Source organism: Odocoileus virginianus, chromosome 28 (assembly GCF_023699985.2).
Source record: "Odocoileus virginianus isolate 20LAN1187 ecotype Illinois chromosome 28, Ovbor_1.2, whole genome shotgun sequence".
In the NCBI taxonomy this organism is placed as follows: domain Eukaryota; kingdom Metazoa; phylum Chordata; class Mammalia; order Artiodactyla; family Cervidae; genus Odocoileus; species Odocoileus virginianus.
In genome coordinates this window covers 23,287,660-23,310,615 of record NC_069701.1, presented here as the reverse complement: position 1 = coordinate 23,310,615, position 22,956 = coordinate 23,287,660, and the positions used below count along the sequence as shown (strand labels likewise).

Below are 22,956 nucleotides of genomic sequence, written 5' to 3'. Positions count from 1 at the left end.
AGAGCGGGGACACCGTAAAACCACTCTTTCAAAATGTCCAATCCACTGTGCTGCGGGTCACTTCTGGAGACAGTGTTAGAAGTTATTTACACCCTCAAATATGAGAGTCAGTGGAGAGAACAGAGACTTGGATTCCAGTCCCACTTTACTGCTTATTTAGACTTCAGACGCTGTAAAATGGAGGCAGTGTTACAGTATCAAGTGAGGTAGATAAATCAAAGTGTCAGGTAAGAGTAGCGATATACATATCTTTGATTCCTACAAGCTAGCTCAAGCAGTATCTTCATGAATTCTTGGGAGAAGTGAAGATATAAAAGCCTAACTAGAGATGATCTGTTTACATAGCCCATGTATTTGAAAGTAATTTAAGGGTAGGTCCAAAAGTCCACGGCAGTTGGGCCACTTACTTTTAAACTTGCTTTTATCCAAATCTTCCACATGGTCCTCCCCAATTAAAATCTTGGCAGCAATTTCCAAGCTTACTATCTGAGGCGTTGACACCAAAAACAGCATCACAAATTTTTGGCTCATCACTCTTAAAGACTTGTCTTTGCGGCTGTTTACAGAGGCTTTGGAAAAGGAAGAGGATTAGAGAATTAAAATTCATGAAGGGACAAGTGCTTTCTAAAGTAACAAAGCTAAAAATACCGCAACCCGATGCCACGGTTGATATGCAGCATTTTCATAGGAAAAGCAGCAGTAGCTTTGCGCTGGGTTCCTTACGGAACCTGGTCTCTAGAGCTCCAAGAGGATCCCTGCCACCTGAGCCTTTCAATACCAGCTCTCTCACCTGCCCGAAATTCCACTCCAGGGAGTTCGACAAAACACATGTCTGGGTGTCCATTTTGGCCACTGTTTGATTTGATGATGGGATCCTCTATACTGTAACTCTTACTAAAGTCAAACTCTTGTTCATATTCTTTCTTTTTGATCATCATAATCTGCTCGGCGTACTTGTTCTCCTCCCCGACGCTTTTCAAAGTCCCAAGGGTCTGGTTGAGGTTGTGTCGCCCGTGCCAAGTGTACCTGTTTTTGGCGAGCCGGCTCACCATGTGTAGACTCTCTAGGACGTTGACAATATCATAAATGCGTCGGCGCTCAACATCTGCGGAGAACAAGCAATGGCATCTTACTAGAATCAGATATTGTAACATGGATAGAATCGAATACCTTTGTTTTCCCCAGGGATTCTTAGTCCGTAGGTTCTGGATTAAATAACTTTAGTGGCTCAGATGGTAAAGAATCTGCCTGCAATGTGGGAGACCTGAGTTCGATCTCTGGGTTGGGAAGATCCCCTGGAGGAAAGCGTGGCAACCCACTCCAGTATTCTTGCCTGGAGAATTCCCATGGACCGAGGAGCCTGGTGGGCTACAGTCCACGGGGTCAAAAAGAGTCAAACACAACTGAGTGTCTGAGCACAGCACATGCTAAAGAGTATGAAGATGAGAAAGGCATGTCCCTGTTCTCAAAGGGTACAAACAGTTAATATAAATTAGAAAGGTGATGCTTATTGAGGGTCTTTGATGCATCATACAGGTTTAGGAAGATTTTACCCTAACTTGTGAGGTAAGTGATTATTATCCATGCTTTTTAATTTCTTTAACAATAGTCTTTACTTTTACACAGAGCAGTACAAAATGACGCAGTTCCTCAAAGGGTGACTTGGAGCTAGAAAATCCATCCTGAGTGTGAAAGGTACTTAGTTGCTAGGTGGTGTCCAACTCTTTGTGACCCCATGGACTGTAGCCCACCAGGCTCCTCTGTCCATGGGATTTCCCAGGCAAGAACACCGGAGTGGGTTGCCATTTTGAAACTTATTATCCATGCTTTAATGATGAGGCTGGCTAAGCTGCTCACAGAGCAGCTAAGAGCACAGAGCTAGTAAGTGGCAAAATCAAGTCTTTAGAGCTCTAAATTCCACCCTCTACACTCCATTTCTTATATTAGTTCCCAACACACACACACAAACATGGCTGTCACATGATTGGTACGAGGTGCTGCGATTCCTTGGTTCCTGAAACTTGCCAGAGGGCCTTTGTGTGCTAGGCTGTTCCTTCCAGCTGGAATCCCTCTCCCAGATGTCCTCATGGCTCCCCACTTCTATTCTTGAGTCCTTGCTCAGATGTCACCCTCCTAACAAGGCCTGACCCAACTACTTAATTTAAAATGAAGTTTAAAGTTATGGAGCACGCTCTGAGCACTCTGGATTTCCATCTACCCTGGTCTGCATTTGCTTTTCTTTAGCACACATTACCTTCTTACATCCTAATTACCCACTTATTATGTCCTTTGCATATTGTCTATTGTCTCCACTGGAAAGCAGGTTCCACAGGAGCAGGAACTTTGTTCTTTCTGTCCACTGATGTTATCCCAGCTGCTACGACATTGCCTGCCATAGTAGGTAATCCATAGATACCTGCTAAATTAAATGGTACACCCTCCATAGCTATAATGAAGTGTATGTGAAGAGAGGAATCTAAATGGTATTTCTTAAAGTTGATACATATAAACATGTATTTGAAAGGCAAAACTTTCTTCATGGGGTGATAGCTATATACTAAAATATCCTGTATATCTCTTTACAGATCCAGGTCATAGTATTTTCATGCCTCCAAAGGTATCCCACATTTGCCACGGATTCCTTTTTTAGCTCTAACTAGATTTGAGTCCATGAAGAGAGGAGGAAAAGAGGGCAGGGGGGATACAGTAACTTTTGGCTAACAAAACATTCAGAAAGTGCTGAATAGCAGAGAGGGCTAAAGCCTGGCTCCCATGCCCAGAGGCTGATCCTCATGTCAACTGTGAAGAAAGCATTTGGCAGCCTGGCTCCTCAATGAGAAACAAGATGCAAGTTCAGAGTTGTAGCTTTTTGTGAAATAAGTCATAACACAATGTTGCCTTACTTTAAAGCTTCAGAGCTTTCACAGTGCAGTCAGAGCAATCTCCATTGTGATTTTCTACTGTTTTAAGACTTAAATGTGACTGGGAACTACATTATTATTATTCTGAAATTAATAGGGTTTGACAAATGTATAATTTCCGTGTGGCCTTGTGTCATTACAAACACTGGCTAGAAGGAGCATGGGTCTGAAGGACTCAGTCTGTGAGGTGCCTTTAATGACTGACCATTTCAGCGAGCTCTTTGCATACTTACTAAGTTCTTCGGCTACTTCGTCAAGACAGATGTCATTATTCACAGCAGGGTTGGGATAGTTAGGGTATCGAGCTAAAAACTTATGACACAACAATCCTAAACTTTTCTCTTTTCGACTGGGTTGGGATTTCTCATATTCATCTCCAGAGAAGTGTTCCTACAAAGAAAGATGTAAATAATGTCTTATTGAGAAAGATTTTTTGGAGGCATTAGTGCTCAATGACTAACACACAAACATATATATATATAGTTTGCTTCAGTGGCTGCAAAATTGGGAAGGTAAGTGGGGAGAAGTCAGGATAAACTGCTTGAAGGATCTGAAAGGGAAGAAGCTCATAAATAAGTGACAGATTCAGATTTCCCAGAGCTGTATTTGATGGGGTCCAAACCTTTCCAGTGCTCCGACTGGGATAGAGCTTTATATTGCCAGTTGCCTCCTCAACAGCCACCCCCCTTCCTAGCTCCCCAAATCCCTCAGTTTCCACCCAGTCCTCTGCAAACCAACTTACATGTAAACAATCTTTGACCTCAGGTAATCCGTTTTTGTTGTCAAACAAACCCCTTTTCTGATCCCTGTTGCGGATCTCAGGGCTCACGGCACTGATGAGCATTTTGAGGTTGGCTGTTGGTGTCCACGGCTCCCCCTGGGAGATCTCCTGGGGCTTGGTGGGTGTGGTTAAAGGGCCAAAGTCAGGCTGGATCTCTGCCAACACTATATTTGCTGCCGTGGATTCTTTCAGAGGTGTTTTCATCAGTCCCCTTTTATGTGGCTCGAAAAAGAGATTTTCCTGGTTCAAAACAAGTCAATTATTAAATCTAGTATAAAAAAAGATTTATCAGATAGCTTTTGACTCTAAGAATTGTATAAATAGAAATAGTACTTAGGAAACATGCTCAGTGAGGTTGAAAGAGATGATTAAATTAGTGACTATATTCCAATGATCACTTTCACATTTGTCCATAACAGCTAAATCCCCCATTTTTAATTCTACAACAATGCATGGATTTAAAATTTTCATCTTATGTTCCAAGAATTTAAAAAGAAATCTTTAAGACTTACAATTTTAAAATTTTTATTTTGAAATAATTTTAGATTTAGAGTTGCAAAGATCCTCCAGAGAGTTCCCATATACCTTTTACTTAACTCCCCTTAATAGGACTGATAATTTTAAGTGACCCCAAACTCCTTGGAGTGACTTGACTCATGACACTGTAATAAGTAAATGTCTCCATGGCAGAAACCATATGCCACTCACTTAAGTATACACCTAGTACAACAGTTGCAAGCAGTGGGTACTCAGTAAAATACCACTGATGAAAAAAAGTCAGAGAGCCAAGGAAACAGGGTGAGGGCTAGCATGTGGTCAGACTTGTTGGCAAAATCCACTAGGGAGCAAAATCCAGAGTGGCTACAAGCAGAAAATTCTGCTCTTTGAATATTTACCCTTTTCACTTTACAGATGGAGAAAATGGAGCCCAGAGAAGTAAAATTAGTTAACCCAAGACCACAAAGCTGGTTCCTGGCAGAGGCTGGGCTGCCATTGAGACGTAAGAGGGTAAATTAACAGCAGTTCATACCTAAGACTGCTGCTGCTGCTGCTAAGTCACTTCAGTTGTGTCTGACTCTTGGTGACCCCATGGACTGCAGCCTACCAGGCTCCTCCATCCATGGGATTTTCCAGGCAAGAGTACTTGAGTGGGTTGCCATTGCCTTCTCCATATACCTTAAAGACTAAAGGAGACTATGTTTCTTCTACTTTTGGCCACTGGCGACTTCACACATTCTCACCATCTGTATCTATTTTAAAGAAAATGCTTGGGATGGCAGGTAAGTGCACCGAGATGGTACACTTGAGAGGTTCTGATCCAAGAATGGGATGTTTCTCAGGGCTGCTGTCCTTTGCCTCTGACCGTCAGAAGCAACAGCAGTTCTCTTATTTGTTTACGTCTAAAATTTTTAGGAAATTTGCATATTTCATTTTTTAACCCTATCAGTATTTAGACATCAATCATGATATCCCCAGTGAAAGTGGCCCCTATAGTTAAAAGAAACTGGAAATTTGGTAGAAAATTATCTTAACAAGAGATCTAATGTCAAATGTCCTTTCTGAATTCTTATAGTTTAAGAATTCTCAGAAATATCATAAAGCAGCTAACAAATTTTATAATTCTTAAAAATATCTTTTCTCTTTACTTATCTCTTTGAAACTTCCACCAAATCACTAAAAACTAGAAAGATTAATCTTGGGTAACTTTTTCCCTCTTCAAAAATTAAGTTTCCCTTCCTTCTAGGTTTTTATAGGGGTTAACCAAAAAAGAATGTAGCATTAGTAAGATGTTGGATACTGAAAGATTATTCAGTAAAATCGGGATAATGTTGCATTTAAAACTACAAGGATGAATACTGAAGCTAAAAAAGTACCTTTTCGTTCTCCATTCTGTAAATTTCTCATACATTTAGTTTCTTTAAAAATGAAAAATCTGGAGTTCTTTATCCTGATGGTTCAAGTAGTTCAGGTAGTCCAGTTAATAAGTTTAATATCCTTAAAGAAAAAAAGAAAATAGAAAAAGTTAAAGAAAAATGCAGATCTGTTGAAAATACCTTGACGGGACGCCACAGTCTGCTGAAACAAAGGCTAAGGTAAAGAAAACTGACAAACTACACTTAACATTTTATTCCCGACCGGAGATAGCCCCACAGGGCAGAGGACGCCCATCAAACGCCCGTAAATTACTTCAGCAAGCCGATCTGCCGTCTGTAAGACTTCAAGCAACCCACAGAAATTCCAGTGACAGCCCTTGTCCACCTTAAGAGAGGGCAATGCATTCTCCGGACCCCACCGGATGGACTCCAGCGAGCGCAAGCACCCACCTGTTCACAGATCAGAGTTCCGGACTCGAGCGCATGAGCCCAGGTTCCGGCTAAGGAGCTACAACCCCAAGTATCTGGATAAAAGTCTACATCTAGATGCTTGAATTTCTCCTTTGACACACACGTGCATGGGATCAGCAACAAAGTCTTGGGGGAAAAGCTTGATAGGTAACTTCCAAATTCAGCCCTTAAGCTCCTGGGCATTTAAAGAGGGCCTTCCGATTAAAACTTTTTTAAGACTTCCGTAAAGATGCGACTTAAAAAATGTACTTGCTATTCAGGTGGCCAGTTCACGCCACAGTCCTGGACCCTACCATGGAAGGCTGCATTTGCTCAGCAAGGCAACCAGGTACAGTCGCCACCGGCTCCCGCGCCCGGCGCGCTTCCCCTAGCTCCAGGCCAACTCCCCTCCCCCCTGGGCCCAGTACGCGCGCCGCCAGTCAGGCAGTTCCCGGACAGCATCTTCGCGGTTTCTAGGGCAACGATTCCCAACCAATCAGAGCGCCGGCTGCAGGCCTGCGATTGGCTGGCGGCGCCAGGGGCGGGTCTGGACCTTCCGCCTTCGATTTAAAAATTTGGCGCGGAAAGTCATCCCGTGGTCGGCACCGCCCCTTGAGCTGCGCGGGGCTTGAGCGCGGGCAAACCCGCGCCCGGAACCAAGGCGTCCCCGCCCCTCCCCCTCGCTCGCCCCCTCCCCTCTGCGCGGGATCTCGGCTCCTCCCTCCACGGCCCCCGGCGGAGCGAGAGGCGGGAAACGGCCGCCGCTGCCGCAGCCTTCCCGATCCCTCTCCCGGTGCCAGTCTGGCTCGGCGCCGCGCCCCTCTGCGCCCCGCTGACCTGTCAGTTCACCTCACACTTGGAGCCGATGGGGGCTGAGCGGGGACGCCTCTGCACCCCTTCCCCGCTCAGGCCTGGGAGCCCGCGTGTCGGGCCGTCAGTCGGTCCTTAAACGCCGCGCTGAGGTGGGTGCCCGAGGGAAACGCCGGGACCGGGACTGGCGGGCCGGCGGGCGGGCAGAGTGGACGTGACCGTCCAGGAGCAGTCAAGCCCCCGATTTGAAATTAACCCGCTCCCGGCGCGAGCCGATCCCGCGGGCGGGGAGGGCCGCTCCCCTCCCCCCACGCCCGCTCTTCCCGGCCCCGGACCACGCGCGCCAATCCGAGTCTCCAGACCGGAGCCGGCGGCGAATCAGGGTGCAGGCACCGCCCTCCGGTGCCGCCTCCACGGCAGAGTTGGGGGAAAAGTTCAGAAACTTTTTTTTTTTGGGGGGGGGGAACACTCCCTCCCCTTGCTCAAAGTTGGGAAATTAAGTTTAGTCAGCCGAGGACACGCGGGTTGGGACGCGGACGCTCCACAATCCCCATCCTGGGTCCGTCCCACGGCCTGCCCAGTCCCAGGTCCGCTCACCTGTGCTGGAGACCCCAGCCAGGACCATTTCCCCTTCCATCCATGGCATGCATTATTGTGCTGCCCACCATTTGCCCATGGCTTCTAAGAAACTGGGGCGTGGAGGGAGAAGCTTGGCTAACTGGTGCTCCCATTTGATGGGCGCGGGGTCTTGGCCCAAACGGGAGAACTCAGGTGTAGGAGGAGGAGGAGGAGTAAGGTTGAAAACCCGCCAAGCCTGTTCCGGGCGTCCCCTGTCTTCCCTCTCCTGGTCTCCCACCGGCTCCTCCTTTCCCTCCTCCCTGTCGTCTTCCCTCGCTTTCCTCTCTTTTTCCGGTTTCCAAGCCTCGGGCAGCTCCAGCATGGAATATTGTTGACTTCTAGATTAATAGGAGCTTTGGGAGACACTCTAGTCCAAAGCTCTGCTTTGCAGATGGGGAGACTGAGACGCCGCGCGGCAGCGCTGCCCTTGGGAGCGCCTGGATTGTTTGCACCCGCGTTGTCTTGCTTGGCTCTACTCGGCTTTCTAGCGCTTCCCTTTTCTGGGGACCTGTGCCGGAGTTGCGGGACCGCACGTATTGCCCAATAGCGCCCAGATCAAGGGGCCCATCTATCGACAGTTTGGTTTGAGCTCTTCCCCCTCTTTTGTAATCTCGCATCTTTTAAGCTCCAGCAAAGCCCGGGGCCGCGATCCCCTTGTCCCGTCTCGTCTTCATGTGTGTCAATGACTTGCAGCGCCAGATAGCTTTATATTCCGGGTCGCGATATAAGGGCGGGGATACTCTGGTACTGAGGCCAAGGTCGCCGCGCTGTAGCTGCAGGCTGTAGGGCCGGGGGAGTCCCGGTGGCGAACGGTGGCTCTTTCTCTTCGCGGAACGCAACCTCAGGGCGCGCAGGGTGGCTGCCCCGAAGAGTTAGCGTCGCGCTGGCTCGGTTCTTGCTCTCTGCTACCCGGCTTCAGGCGAGTGTCGCTCAAGAGCGCGCCGCCACCTGAAAACCGGCCTTAGGATCTGTGCCGTGCAGAAACCAGCGGTCACCTAGAGCCCTCAAATTTAAAATAAAGTGCGGTCACCGGGCAGGGCCCCGCCCTAGACTGCACAGAGCAAGTGTTTCTTACTGAGCCCCGTGCATCTTTTCTGGAGCAAGGTCTGTTTTTATATACATCAACAAAAGGTGGGCAGTTGGCGCTTCTGAGTTAGCCTTTGTTTCACAGATTCTTCCCCTTTCCTCACCAGCGTTTATAGCAGTGCGTGGTGTCCCCCTTTGCCCAACCTACCTTAATTTTTTTATTAATTCAAGCTGGGAATCCTTTTAAAAGCGACAGTCTGATGCCACTGTGCTCAGAACCGGTGACTGCCGTGCTCATGTCTGTGACTGCAGGGGCATTCCTTCTCCCAGGTGTCTGAATGCCACAAATAATGCTTGGAGCAGCCACCTCTCACTAGGCTGCACAGATGGCATCACATTCAGTACTCAGCATAGTTGTTAACTGTGGGTTACCATCTGGAAAGTGAAATACCTCTTTTTTAAAAAAAATTTTAATTTTTTGATTGAAGTTTAGTTGATTTACAATGCTGTGTTAATTTCTGCTCTGCAGCAAAGTGACTCAGTTGTCCACGTACATACATTCTTCCTTATATTCTTTTTCCATTGTGGTTTACCCCAGGATATTGAATATAGTTCCCTATGCTATCCAGTAGGACCTGTTGCTTATCCATTCTATATGTAATAGTTTGCCTCTACCAACCCCAAAGTAGAGCATTTTTAACTAACAAACCCCAGTCTTAAGGTAAGTGGCTGGTCTGGGATTTGAAGCCAAGTCTCTTTAACTCTTAAGGGCTGGCTGGTCTGGGATTTGAAGCCAAGTCTCTTTAACTCTTAAGAGCTTTCCACTGAAAGCCATGTTCTCCACTGTGCTTGGGTTGGTCCTTACTTGCTTCACAGGATAGTTGTGCCTCATTTTATAGAGAAGAAAACTGAGGCACCAAAAGGTTTAAGTGATGGCCAAGTTAGCTATAGAGTCAGGATTATAATCCAGGTCTATCTGCCCCCACTTCATATATCCCATTCCAATGCCTCAGAAAGCTCCTAAAAAAGCAATGCTGGTGACAGCTTAGACCACTCTTGTAACCACATAACCCTTCCTCTAACATAACAAAATATAGAAAAAATGGGGTCTGTAATCCTTGTTTGAATGACAGTTGTCTTACTGAAGTATGCCAAATGCAACCCAGCTCACCGACTAGGATAGAAAGTGAGAAAAGTGAAAGTCGCTCAGTCGTGTCCAACTCTTTGAGACCCATTGACTATACAGTCCATGGAATTCTCCAGGCCAGAATTCTGGAGTGGGTAGCCTTTCCCTTCTCCAGGGGACCTTCCCAATCCAGGGATCAAACCCAGGCCTCCCGCATTGCAGGCAGATTCTTTACCAGCTGAGTCACAAGGGAAGCCCAAGAATACGGGTGTGGGTAGCCTATCCCTTCTCCAGGGGATCTTCCCAACCCAGGAATCGAACTAGGGTCTTCTGTATTGCAGGAGGATTCTTTATCAACTGAGCCATCAGGGAAGCCGACTAGGATGGAAAGTGACCCTGTTAAGAGGAAAAAGATGTAGTTTTAAAGTTTTAGTAACTCCTTTATGGGTTGAAAGGGAATGAAAAAAGAAACCAAGCTGAAACAATTTTACTCAACACTGTATCATGTGTCTGATTTGAAATTCAGCCTGAATGGAAAGGAAAGATACAAGACTGTTGAAAACTGATGTTTACTGCACAACCATGAAGAAAGGTTGAAGGGACAGATTTGAAATGTTTTTTTTTTGTGTTACCATCAGTTGTGTTTTCCAGTTATGTAGTCCAAGGGACTATTTGTGCATTTGTTTCTGGTCTTTTGTTTACCATGTTGTGTAATCTGTGTCTCGCTGAACAAGGCCTGACTTTCGATTTTCTGCTGCCACCATTATGCTAGTATAACTTGGAGGGTGAGATGTTATGTAACACATTCAGCATTAAACGATGTAAAAAAGAGATCTGCAGTAAGGGGGAAAGCTGGGGATCACCTGACGTGTCTAGATTCAAAAGTAACATTGGGGATTTGGAATCATACCCCTTTTCATTATCACCAGAGCCTCACACAGAGAGTGTGAAAAGAACAAGCTCTTCCCTGTTCACTGGGGCAGGCAGGGGCTAAGAAAAAGGTTGCTCTAGCCAGTGGGATCCTAGGACTTCCTCCTTGCTCTCTCACTGCCTCCACTCCCACGTGCTTCTATCACCAGCTCTACTTCCTGACCCAGTGGGGTCACCAGCTCTACTTCCTGACCCAGTGGGGGGCAGTTCGGGCTTGTGCTTTTCTGCAGCACATGGTGGCACAGGCTCTGCAAAACAGCTGTCTACAGCTTTTCAGTTGCACAAATCCCCATGTGCTGGGTTGGATGGCAGCTGCTCCCAAGCAAATCTCAGCCCTCCCTGGGCTTTTTAACTAGTTGGTTGCTCTTCCTGAAAATGAAGGGTGCTGCGTTCACTTTGGGCAGAGTTTAAGGAGGGTTGATTTAGCAAGGGATGCAGGAGAGGGCGGGAGAGCTTGGAGCTGACTTATGCTGACCACGGGGTGGAGCCAGAATTGATCAGAGCTGGCGGGGCTGTGTGTGAGGTTGGTTCCAACTCTCCTGTGACTTCCTGCGTGGAACTCCACTCAACTTTGAGCCCTGGAAGGGTATTTGCAATTCTAGATTCAGCTGCTGCAGCAACAGTTGCTGCCATTTATTGAGCCATTATTGCACCTAAATTTTTACAATGCTTTGGGAATAACAACACAAAATACCAAGGGCCATTTTTATAGAACTGGAGTCCGAGTTCTGTCCTCATTGCCTTACTGCATCATGTGCGTGCGTGCGTGGTCTCTTCAGTCCTGTCTGACTCTGTGTGACCCTATGAACTGTAGCCCGCCAGGCTGCTCTGTCCATGGGATTCTCCAGCAAGGATATTGGGGTAGGTTGCCATTTTCTCCTCCAAGGGATCTTCCCCACCTGGGAATTGAGCCCATGTCTCCTGCATTAGCAGGCGGATTCTCTACTGCTGAGCCACCGGGGAAGCCCCCTTACTGTATCATCTGATCTTAAAATAGTCGTAAAGCTGAGGGTCTTTATGTTTAGCACTTCTTCGGGATTGGAAGAGCCCATTTTCCAGGTTCCAGACTATTGGAAATATATGCTGATTCCTGGGAGTAGGGGCAGGAATTATTACATGAAAAAGTGCCAGTCAATGGAAGAATCCCATAACCTCCCTGATGAGCAGTGGCTACCCTTCGCTTGCGGTCTGGTAGGGAAGGGTAGCTGTGCTGGCCCCTTTTAGGTAGGCTCCTCACACCCCATCCTGACCATAACCCTGTGTGTGCGTCTCTGTTACACACACCCCGCCCACACCACTGTGAGCTCCCGAATGGCAGGGAGAGGACCTTCCTTACATCTCTGTCCCCCCAGTGCTCAGCTGGATGCCTGGCCCAGAGCAGAGACTTCATAAGTGTTGGTTGATTGAATAAGCGCCATCTCACCAAGCCCAGAATATACCTTGTCTTAATCTCTATCTTCAGGGTCAAGTTCAATACCTGGCACTTAACTTGGTGCTCAATAATGTTAGAAAAAAATGAACTCATAATCATCATCCTTTAATTCTTCTTATTATTTTTTTACTTTTAGCTAAATGCTATTTCCACCTCCCCTCCCTCCGCATGACTTCTGTTTTATCTGTTCATTCACTAAAGCAAAGTATCCTGAATGCCTATTATGGCTCCAAGCCCTGACGTAGGTACTTGGTGTATATAGGTGAGTGAAAGAGGCAAAGTCCTTGTCCTACTGGAATTTATAGTCAAGTAGTAAAACAGTGTTTGGCACAAAGTGTTAGCTGCTCTTATTATTACTACTATCACCTTTTTTTTTTCTTTTTTTTTCCTGTAAATGTGAGACTTCCCTGTCACCCCTCAGTTACCAAATGTCTCTTTTTCTGTGTCCTACCTCTATAGTACTTTTTTTTTTTTTTAAGTTTTCTGTAGGTATTTTTCTTCCTTAGGAACCCAAGTTCTGATTTTTCTTTCTTTCAGCTCACGTGTATAGGTCTCTTGCTCTGAGCCTAGGGGGCCATGCTGAGCACCTGCTCTAGGACCCAGTGCTTGCCCTCGGATCACAGCAACAAAACGAACCTTTCACTTAACACCGTCCTTTCTCTTTCTCTCTCTGTCTTTTCCAGGGACACAGACTTCACCTGGACAGCTTGTCTGCTTTTCTGAGGCTTTCAGCCTGCTGTTCCAGAGTTTCTGGAGGCAGCCCGATTTCTCCTGGAATGGTCACTGAGGTCAAGTTTAAGTGGGTTAGTTAAATCTTGGCTTGCTCTTGTTTGCCAAGTCTTGGAGATGGGAGCCAGGAAGACAGGCCAAGTTGGGCTGGGGGCATCTCCTGCACTGTTACAGGCAGTCACCAAGCCCTCTAACAACCTACTTCTTCCCCTTACACATTTCTTCTAACTCACTGGCACTTGTGAATTCCCCTCAAGTCATGGTTTTTAGGCTCTTACTTGACCTAATATACCCCAGTACCCCAACATATTATGGTTTAATGGCTCACTACCACTGCTTCATCATATAGTACAGAGATTGGATAGAATGTACATAATTAATTTTGTTGACAAAATACTTAGTGCATAGCTGTCTTCTCAGCTTTAATTGCAAATGCTCAATAAAATCTCACAATATTTTTCAGTATGGAAATTGGCTGGAGTAATTGCATATGAATGTGCCCACAAAATAAGTAGTTCTACATATGCATTTATAAATAGAACTAAGCTTTAAAGTTTAACTCTTTCAATAAATAATAGAGCTAAGCTTTGTTTCAAATTCAGTCTTTGGAATAAAAATGTACAATTGTTTTAAAGTTAATTTGAATAATATGAAATGACATAACTTTTTATTAAAAAAGGGAAAGGTATTTGGTAATCAGAGTTTTTAGACGCTGGTTATCTTGGTATCATTGTGATATGTGTATGTATGTGTGTGTGTGCTCAGTCATGTCCGACCTTTTATGACCCCGTGGACTGTAGCCTGCTAGGATCCTCTGTCCATGGGATTTTCCAGGCAAGAATACTGGAGTGGGTTATCATTTCCTTCTCCAGGGGGATCTTCCTGACCCAAGGATCAAACCTGCATCTCTTGTGTCTCTTGCATTGGCGGGCAGGTTCTTTACCAGCTGAGCCACCATCATTGTGATAATTATTTCCTATCTATAACATACCATCCGTGGCCACTTCTTAGTGAAACTCGGGGTTTGGAGAATGGAGAGGCATCTTCTAGTCAGTCATCTTCCTTGAGAGAGGATACAATGTGGATACAAGTTAGGACTTTGGAGTGAAATTGACTGTATGACCTTAAGCAAATTATTTAACCTCTCTGAAACTCACTTTTCCCTCCTCACTAAAATGGGGATCAAAATACCCACCTTGAAGGGTTGTTGTGAGGATTAGGTGAGGTGATAACTGTTATCGAGTACTTACTTAAAGAGCTCAGCACAATGTTTAGCATTTTACAGTAAGTACTCAATATAGTTATTATTGTTGTTGTTGTTCAGTCACTAAGTCATACCCAACATTTGCGAACTGCAGCACACCAGGCTTTCCTGTCCTTTACTATCTCCTGGAGTTTGCTCAAACTCATATCCATCGAGTAGGTGATGCCATCCAACCATCTCATCCTCTGTCGTCCCCTTCTCCTCCTGCCTTTAATCTTTCCCAGCATCAGGGTCTTTTCTAGTGAGTTGGCTCTTCATGTCAGGTGGCCAAAATATGGAGCTTCAGCTTCAGCATCAGTCCTTCCAATGATTATTCAGGACTGATTTCCTTTAGGATTAACTGGCTTGATCTCCTTGCAGTCCAAGGGACTCTAAAGAGTCTTCTCCAACACCAGAATTCAAAAGAGTCAATTCTTTGGTGCTCAGCCTTCTTTATGGTCCAACTCTCACATCCATACATGACTACTGGAAAAACCATAGCTTTGATTATACTGGACCTTGGTGGGCAAAGTGATGTCTCTGCTGTCTAGGTTGGTCATAGCTTTTCTTCGAAGGAGCAAGAGTCTTTTAATTTTGTGGCTGCAGTCACTGTCAATAGTGATTTTCGAGCTCAAGAAAATAAAATCTGCCGTTGTTTCCACTTTTTCCCAGATCTATTTGCCGTGAAGTGATAGGACCAGATGTCTTGATCTTAGTTTTTTGAATGTTGAGTTTTAAGTCAGCTTTTTCACTCCCCTCTTTCACCTTCATCAAGAGGCTCTTTAGTTTTCTTTGTTTTCTGCCATTAGAGTGGTATCATTTGCATATCTGAGTTGTTGAACAGTTATTATTACATGTTATTATAACCCAAACAAATCCAGGCAGAACAATGTTCATTTTTTTTTTAAATTTTTCAGTTTTTCATTTTTCATCTTGTTTTTTCCTGATTTTAATCACTCTGGGGGAAGAGATTCCCAGTAACCAGATGGTTTGGCCAGGAAATTGTTTCTTTTTACCAGCAGAGTCTGCATCTTTCCACCCTGTTCTTCCGCTGCCCCTGAAGAAGGTTCCGTGCTCAGTGTCGGGGGCACACGTCCAGTGTTGTTGGAAGCCCTAGAACTTGAGGCCTTTTTTAAGGACTTAATTTATAGAAATGCTTGAGAAAGATACTTGGAAGAGGAAAAATACTCAAAGATAACACACTCTTATCTCTGATTAGAATCAGTAAATACATCATCATTGAAGGTTTACTGCCTAGTTTATTGGCTCTGCTAGTACACATTGGGTCTCCTGCTCTTTGTTTTCCTGTCTGTCTGCTCCCAGCACACAAACATTTTAAAGGCTCTTATCCTAGGCCTGGGCATAGAGTTTGCCAAATGGATTAGAATACAAGGACTGGGCCCTAGCCTTGGCTGTGGCTCCTTCTGCTCTGTGCCCTAGTGTAGACCCCTGAACCTCTCTAAGCCTCAGATTCCTTCTCTGAAAGGGGCTGGTAATGTTTGTGGCCTAAATTTCACTGATCGTGAGAGACCAAGCAAAGCAACATATGTAAAAAATACTTGGAAACATGAATTGTGATTTGATTGCAAGGAAATGGTCTTAATATGAGCAAATCTCTTGTGAGCTTTTTGATTTCTGGAGTAGGAGCTCCCATGCATGGTGTGATCTTAAGCAAGTCACTCAACTCCTCTGAACTGTAGTTTTGGATAGAGTGTAACCTCTGATATGGAGAGAGCGGACTTATTTACCTACATCTCCCAACGTTGTATAATTTTATGCTAATGTTGAGCGTCCTTTGGGAACTGGAAAAAGTGCAGGCTCTGAAGGCTGATAGACTGGGGTCAGTCCCTCACTGCACAGCTTGCTGTCTTTTTGTCTTTCTGGACCCTTAAAAATTGTCTCAGAGAACTGCAGTTTGACTGGAGGGTAGGTTAGCCTGCAGGAAGACGTCAGCTGTGAGCAGTGCTCCACAGTGATGAAATGGATCAGGCCAAGGTTCAGGTCTGGAATTTCCAAAAGCCAGTGGCCCATTTGCTAGGACCAGTTTGGTGTTTTGCATGCTGAATTTTTTTTTGCATGAATAATAGTGCTCCAAGAGCTGGGATGGTTTATTGGTCCCCTTGGTGTTTGTTCTTCTGCACTTGAAGAGTAACTCAAGCATTTCAGACATGCCTGTCTCCCACCATCAACCCCCAGCCCAGGCATGTGCCTGCAGCTTGTTAGCAGGCTTCTGAAGTCCACACACCCCAGTGGATAGGTCAGCAGCCCTGGATCACCTCCACAAACTTTGTCCTAGGAAATCAGGAGAAACATGTCAAAGCTGGCTTTGCCTGAGGGGCAAGAGAAGGAAATGGTGAGGTCCTTGATGGAAAATTTCTCAGGGAAGAAATTTACCCAAAGTCAGGGTCTGAGTGCATCAGCAGGATCTGTGATTGGTGCTCACTGCCCTCCCTTCTTCAGGCTCAGAATCAGTATAGTGAGCTAGTTTATCTTTACTCTGACCCGTGCCCACCATGTGTCCGTGGAGGGATACGTGAGACTCCTGCACAGTGACGGTACCTTTCCAGAAAGAGCTTCTGAATTGTCAAAACGTGAACAAGCTACGTTGAGGAGAATTTCAGGGTTATGTAGGACCTTTTATTTTTGTCTTGGCTAGTTTGAGACATTGGTCTCCTTTTTTTTTCAGCATGTAATGAGAGGTCCCCAAGGGGGCAGACACTTTCCAGGTGTTTTACATTATCATCACATTATCTCATTTAATCTCCACCACATCCCTCAGAGGGAGGTTGTTTTTAATCCCTATTTTGCAAACGAGGCAAGCTCTAGGAGGTGAAGCCCAGCTGAGGGTAACACAGCTAGCAAGCAGCTGAGCAGGGACCCTCTAATGTGGCCTCTCAAACCTGCATTCAGAACTTCCCTACGCTCCCTCCTACTGGTGGAGCTCTGCTTGGTTAATATGCTGGGGGACTAGAAATCAATCTTGGCTTGACTAGCAAGCCTCCTTTTCTGTCCACGCTCCCCAAGTTCAAAACCTTCTGTTATCTCCTCCTCTCTATCCGTGGGCTGCATGTCCTCTTGTTCACTGAGTCCTGTCAGTTTGTCCTTCGCTTGCATTTCTTTTCATTTGTATCATTACTTCACATTGGACTATTGCAGTAGCCTGTCAGCTCCCATTATCACTATTCTTTCTGTTTTTCCATCCTTTTGGCTTACCCCGCCAGGTTCATCTTCCTTTAACGCTGCTTTGTCCTAAAATGTTTTATCTAAAACATCCCAAGGATTCTTTGTGGCTCACAGGACAAAGTTGATACTCAGGCCTTGACATTAAGACCTCCCCACCCTTCCGCTGCCACGATAGACCTTAAAACTCCTTGCCAGTCTTATCCATCACTTCCTGCCATGACTTGATGTTCTGACCTTGACATCTTTGCTCACGAACATATTCTTTGCCTTGAATGTCATGCATCTTTCCACCCAGCCTGTCATCAGTTAAAATCTCACCATGGCCCACCCGAAAGTGGCCTGTCTTCAATGAAACTTTCCCCAGTCACCTTGCAGAAATGATGTGCCCTTGAGCGTTTTCATAACACTTAAAGCAGCTGTACCTGCCTGTGGCTTCATTGCTGTTATCTGTGTGCCGTTTCCTCTCTATTCCCAATGTGAGGGTGGAAACAGTGTGTGTATGTCCCCCCATCCCACCCTCATGATCATTCTCATTAGCATAGTGTCTCACAGGAGACCTTGGTTCTATTCCTGGGATGGGAAGATGCCCTGGAGAAGGGATAGGCTACCCACTCCAGTATCCTTGGGCTTCACTTGTGGCTCAGCTGGTAAAGAATCTGCCTGCAGTGTGGGAGACCTGGATTCGATCCCTGGGTTAGGAAGATCCCCTGGAGAAGGGAAAGGCTACCCAGTCCAGAATTCTGACCTGGAGAAATCCATGGACTGTATGTATAGTCCATGGGGTCGCAAAGAGTCAGACACGACTGAGCGGCTTTCAACTTCACTTTTGCCCACCGGATCCTTACTTGGTTGAATGAATGATCTACTGAGTAGGGGAAACCAGAGAGTAAGAAACAAGGTACTTATTGAGTGTGTGCTATGTGCCAGCCAGTGTTCTGTTATTGGTCATAACTCCTCTAATCCTTGCAATTACCTCAAGAGATAGGTGATGTTATTGTCCCCCTGGCAGAGATGAGGAAGCCAGGGCACAGCAAAGTGAGCCAACTTATCAGAGAATTAGTGGTGGACGCAGGATTCAAAGCCACGCAGTCTGCCTCTAGAGCCTAGACTTTCACTGTAGCTGCCTTTCCAGGACTCTTTGCCCCATCCCTGAAATGTCTCAGCCAGCTGATAGATACATTCTTGTAAGAGCTACTTGATGAGCTTATAGGTTTATGACTTGCAGCAGGTGCAGGTGAGTCTGAGAACCTTTAGGAGCCAGAGCAGGAAGCCTGGCCCACCTTGGCAACGTGCATCAGGGCATATTGGCCAATGGAACAAGCCCCGAGTGCCGGGCTCACTCAGGTGACTGGTGCTATGTAAAAATGAAGTGTGTTTTCCATGTCCTGTGACACATGGTAACTTTGGTGCACTCTAGTCTGATAATGGGCCTGGGGACTCCTGTAGCACTCCACTTTTGCTATGAGATGATTACTTGGTTAATAATCCTAATCAGCCTACTACATATACCCTATGTTTATCGCTCCCATCTCATAATTAACTTTTATATTTTCCGTAACTTTATAACTCAATCGGTGCACCGGAGTGACTGCAAACCCATATTTATCTAATTTAGCAGACATTTGCATGTGCTGCAATTAGACTCCCATGTTCTGTGATCAACGTCCTTTGCTAATTGCATAATTCCTTTTGCATTTAATTGTCGGATGGCATCCTTTTTTTTTTTTTCCCTGTCTCCATGGTTTGCTGCTGGTTGTCAGCTGTGTGTAGAATTCCTGGCTAAGGCACCTGCCATCACAGAACCAAAGATATTCTGGGAGGAGCTGCGTCCTTTGTTTACAGGTGAAGAAATGGAGGCCCGTGAAAGTGAAGGGACTCGCCTATCCAAACAGCTTGTTATTAAGAGTTCCTGCAGACATGAAAGGATGAATATGTCTGCAAAGAACATCTCCCAAACCATGTCAATGTGGAAACTCCATGAATAATTCAAGCTGGTCTTGACAGCATGGAGCCCGAATCTGGGCAAGATTAGGCTGAGCCTAAAAGAAATCAGATTAGAGGGAAGGAAGAATTTTTTATATTCTGAAGTTATAGCTCTTAGCATTTGTTTTTTAGCTTCTTCAGGCTCCTTCTTGCCAGCAGATGCTTCATTGGAAGGGAGACTGGCGAAGCTCTTCCCTTTCTTCTGCCTTTGTGAAAATTTTTTTATTCCTCTATAAAGCTAGATTTTAGAAGAGAGTGGAGGGTTTACCTATGAATTCATAATTAGCATAGAAAGAATCAGAATATTAGAGTTGGGGGAGGGACTGAAAGATCTGGGCTACTCTGCTTGTTTTACAGGCCATCACGAATGTCACAAGGTTTCTTGGTCACAGATCTGGGACTCAAGTCTGGATTTCTTTCTGTGTCCAAGTTCTACTCACAAAAGTGCTTTGCTAATGAAGAGACCAACAGTACAAGGTGTGCCTTAACTCCCTTCCTTCCTTCCCTCCCTCACTTGGTACCTTTACACAGTGCCTGGAAGTACCAAACCAGGGTATGAAGAAGCAGAAACTCTGAGCTTGATCTTGGCTGGGATGAAAGGTCTAGGGAAGGGGATCTGCCCACCTGGAGAAGGCACCTGCTCCCCAGTGTGATTTTGAACTCAGGATTTCGGAGAACGCTGCAATGCCCAGCAGAGCTGGTCCATCGTAGTAACTGTCTGGGTATTTGCAGAATGGATGTGTGTACTGGCAAGGGGATGAGGGTGGGGTGATGAGGTTAGATGAATAAAAGCAAGCTAGCTGTTGCCAACCTGCAGTTTCTTTGCTTGGAAGGCAGAAGAAACCACAAGAAGCCTTTCACAGTAGACTTCATCTCTTTATCTGCCTAGGGAGAAAGATGTGGTCGTTAATGCAGAAGCATTAGAAATTGTCAGGGCTGGAAAATACAGTCGAGTGGTTTGTTCAAAAAGAAGAGGCGAGTGGTTAGTGGCCTTCCCATGCTGCTGAACAATAGCATGCCCTGCTCTCTGAGCCTCTACTGTGGCTACCCTCCATCAGATATACGCACTGAATCTCCTGGTTCCTAACAGTGTTTAGGGAATAGTAGCTGCTCAGGAAATGTATACTGAATGAACAAAAGCATGGATTGTACACTGTTGAAATGTATGATTCTCACCAAGTCAGCAGGGAGAAAGATGGCCAAGGTAGTATTAATATAGACAGATGAGAGCAATAAGATTAAATTTTCCTGGTGTAAGTGTAGGCTTCCCTGGTAGCTCAGATGGTAAAAAGTCAGCTTGCAATGCAGGAGACTGAGGTTCGATCCCTGGGTTGGGAAGATCCCCTGGAGAAGCGAATGGCTACCTGCTCCAGTATCCTTGTCTCGAGAATCCCACAGATAGAGAGGTCTGGTTGGCTACAATGCGTAGGGTCGAAAGAGTCAGACACAGCTGAGCAACTAAGCACAAACTGTAACACGAAGTCTACACTTAGTTTGAAAACACAGTTGCCCAAATAGGGAGTAGTTGATACTCAAAGGGGTGCAATCCATATTAAAAAAGCCAATGGGGGTAGGTATTGGCGAGCCATAATTGTGATGCAGCTGCTGAAACAGGATTGGATTCCACTAGAAGAAGCCAGGTCCAGATCAGTGCAGCTGAGGCTCCCAGCTGTTTGAGCTCATACAGGTCACCCAGGCATGATGCTCATCTGTGGTTTCATTAATAGCCACACCTTAACCGGGTCCAGTACTTTAGTTTATACTGTTTTTCCAGGCATTATCCTGCTCACTGTCCTAAAGACAGCTTATATACCAGTAAGGGCAAGCTAACTTGCTCAAGGTCACCTGGCAAGTAGCTGACTGAACCCAGCCTTCTGACCCCTTGTCTGTATTCTTTCAACTGCACCAGGTCACTTTTTTTTTTTTTTTTTTTGCAGAGCCCCTGCTGGGTGGCATGTAAAAGCAAGGCTGGCGTGATGCTTGTCAAGCATTGGCTGTCAAGAGTGGACACGCTCAGATGGGCACCTCGCCACCCGGCAGCCTGACAGTGATGGCTCAGAAACCACTTTTCCTGATGTGGGGCTTTGACAGGCCAGCTCAGACTGTGAGCACAGTGACCCTGCCCTGTTTCAAAAACTGACAGCAGACAAACCTAGAACATTGCCTCCCCTCTGAGTGAGCCCAGGAAAGAACAAATCTCCATCCTTAGCTCCTCATGTCCTGCTCAAGGATTTGTGAGCTGAGTTGTACAGAGGAGGAGGGAAAGGGAAGAGCTAACACCTGGCAGGTGCCTGTTGAGTGTCTGGTTCAAGGCATTTCCCATTTCTTTGCGTTTCCTGTTTCTCATGAAGCATCTGTCTCTGCAAGCTCACAGCTCACTCTGGTCAGCGCTGGACTCCTCCACCCGCTGGCATTGGGTCGTCTTGATAATCCCTCACATTCATCTGGTCTTCTCTAAGCATCGTCTTGTTCGCTCTCCCAAAAAAGCCTATGAGAAGAGAAAAAAAACTGCAGGCTCTTATACATGGATTCTGAAACAGTTGAATATGTAGGAAAAGACAGTAGAACGGTACTTACTGGGGGTGGGAGGTGGGGGAAATCAGAAGACATTGATCAAAGGGTACAATGTTGTTGTTATGTGGGGTGAGTTGGTATAGAGATCTAATGTGTGGCATGAAACCTATTCTAAGAGTTTTGTGTTGAATACTGGAAATATGCTAAGAGAATAGAATTCCGGTGCTTTCATCACAAAGGTAACTGAGATGATGTGTTAGTTAGCTTGACTGTGGTAAGCATTTCATTATGTGTATCAAATCATCATTTTTTTTAAAAGACAGAATAAAATTCCTGTGAGCTGAGGAGAGCAGAAATTATTTTCTCATTTCACAATGACCCATAAGAGTATCCATCTGTTTGATCATCCATCTATCCATCCCTTCATTCATTCATACAATAAATATTTATTACACTATGATATTCTAGGACCTTCGCAAGTCACTAGTGAAGCAAAGGTATCTAGAAAGCTCTTAAGAGAGATATATAAACTCATACAAGAAAAGGAGGTGTCATTTTGAGGCTTTTAAGTAGAAAGCCATGTATTTGGATAATGGGGTAGTGGGGTGTTATTGCAGATTGTGAGCAGTAGGTGGCACCCTGGGTCACAGGAGGCTTAGAGCCCTTTAGGCTTCCACCGCTAAGCTTTCATTTTATATTCATTAGTGTATTTAAAATCAAATTCTAAGTCATGTCCCTGAAAGGCTGTATTCAATTTGATTTTAATTCCATTTATTTGCCGTTAATTGTTCCATGCTCTTCTAAAATAGTCAGATTAAATCTACTTGTGTCAGGGCTTTGTGGGTAAGTGAAGAATGTCCAAGAAATTCAGACTCCAAAATAAATGAGCACCTCCCATGATTGGTTCTAGGTCCCAAATTCCTTTCTTAGGAAACGCTAATGAAACATTAATGCTATTGGGAAAAGATCTGGAGGGATACATTCTAAGATGTTAGTGGTAACATCTCCCAGTGGTGGGAATCCCGATGGTTTGGTTTTGTTTCATATTGGTTTGTCCTTTATTCATTTTTTACAATGGGCATGTATTAATTTTCTTGTTTATTTATATTTAGTTTTTCATTGAAGTACAACCTACAAAAGGAAGATATGTAAATTGTAAGCAGTTTGGATTTGTGTGTTTATATACATAACCTCCACTCAGATCAAGATAAACATTACCTAAGCCCCTCACGTTTCCCTTGGATCACTCCCCAGAGACCCCCTGCCCTGCTGGGAACCACTCTTCTATCAGCATGGGTTAGTTTTGAGTATTTTGCATGTCATATAATTGGAATCA

At 45.3% G+C, this 22,956-nt stretch overlaps 1 protein-coding gene and 1 long non-coding RNA gene across 3 annotated transcripts in view; one reads left to right on the top strand and one right to left on the bottom strand.

Moving 5' to 3' along the window:
• Positions 1-7,113, bottom strand: part of E2F8 (E2F transcription factor 8) — a 17,870-nt gene extending 10,757 nt beyond the window's left edge. The window contains exons 1-6 of one of the 2 annotated variants that reach the window (XM_020910140.2): positions 6,864-7,113; positions 5,577-5,697; positions 3,664-3,942; positions 3,155-3,311; positions 791-1,105; positions 408-569 (exon numbers count right to left, since the gene is read on the bottom strand). In XM_020910140.2, coding sequence (XP_020765799.2) covers positions 408-569; positions 791-1,105; positions 3,155-3,311; positions 3,664-3,942; positions 5,577-5,591 — 928 coding nt within the window. In that variant the 5' untranslated portion in view covers positions 5,592-5,697; positions 6,864-7,113. Of the gene's footprint in view, positions 1-407; positions 570-790; positions 1,106-3,154; positions 3,312-3,663; positions 3,943-5,576; positions 5,698-6,026; positions 6,430-6,863 lie in introns of those variants that run through there. The other variant, XM_020910141.2, reaches the window with a different exon arrangement.
• Positions 6,773-22,956, top strand: LOC139031812 (uncharacterized). The gene is made up of 4 exons (XR_011484331.1): positions 6,773-6,988; positions 12,652-12,771; positions 19,464-19,583; positions 21,044-22,956. It is a non-coding gene; the product is annotated as an uncharacterized lncRNA (long non-coding RNA).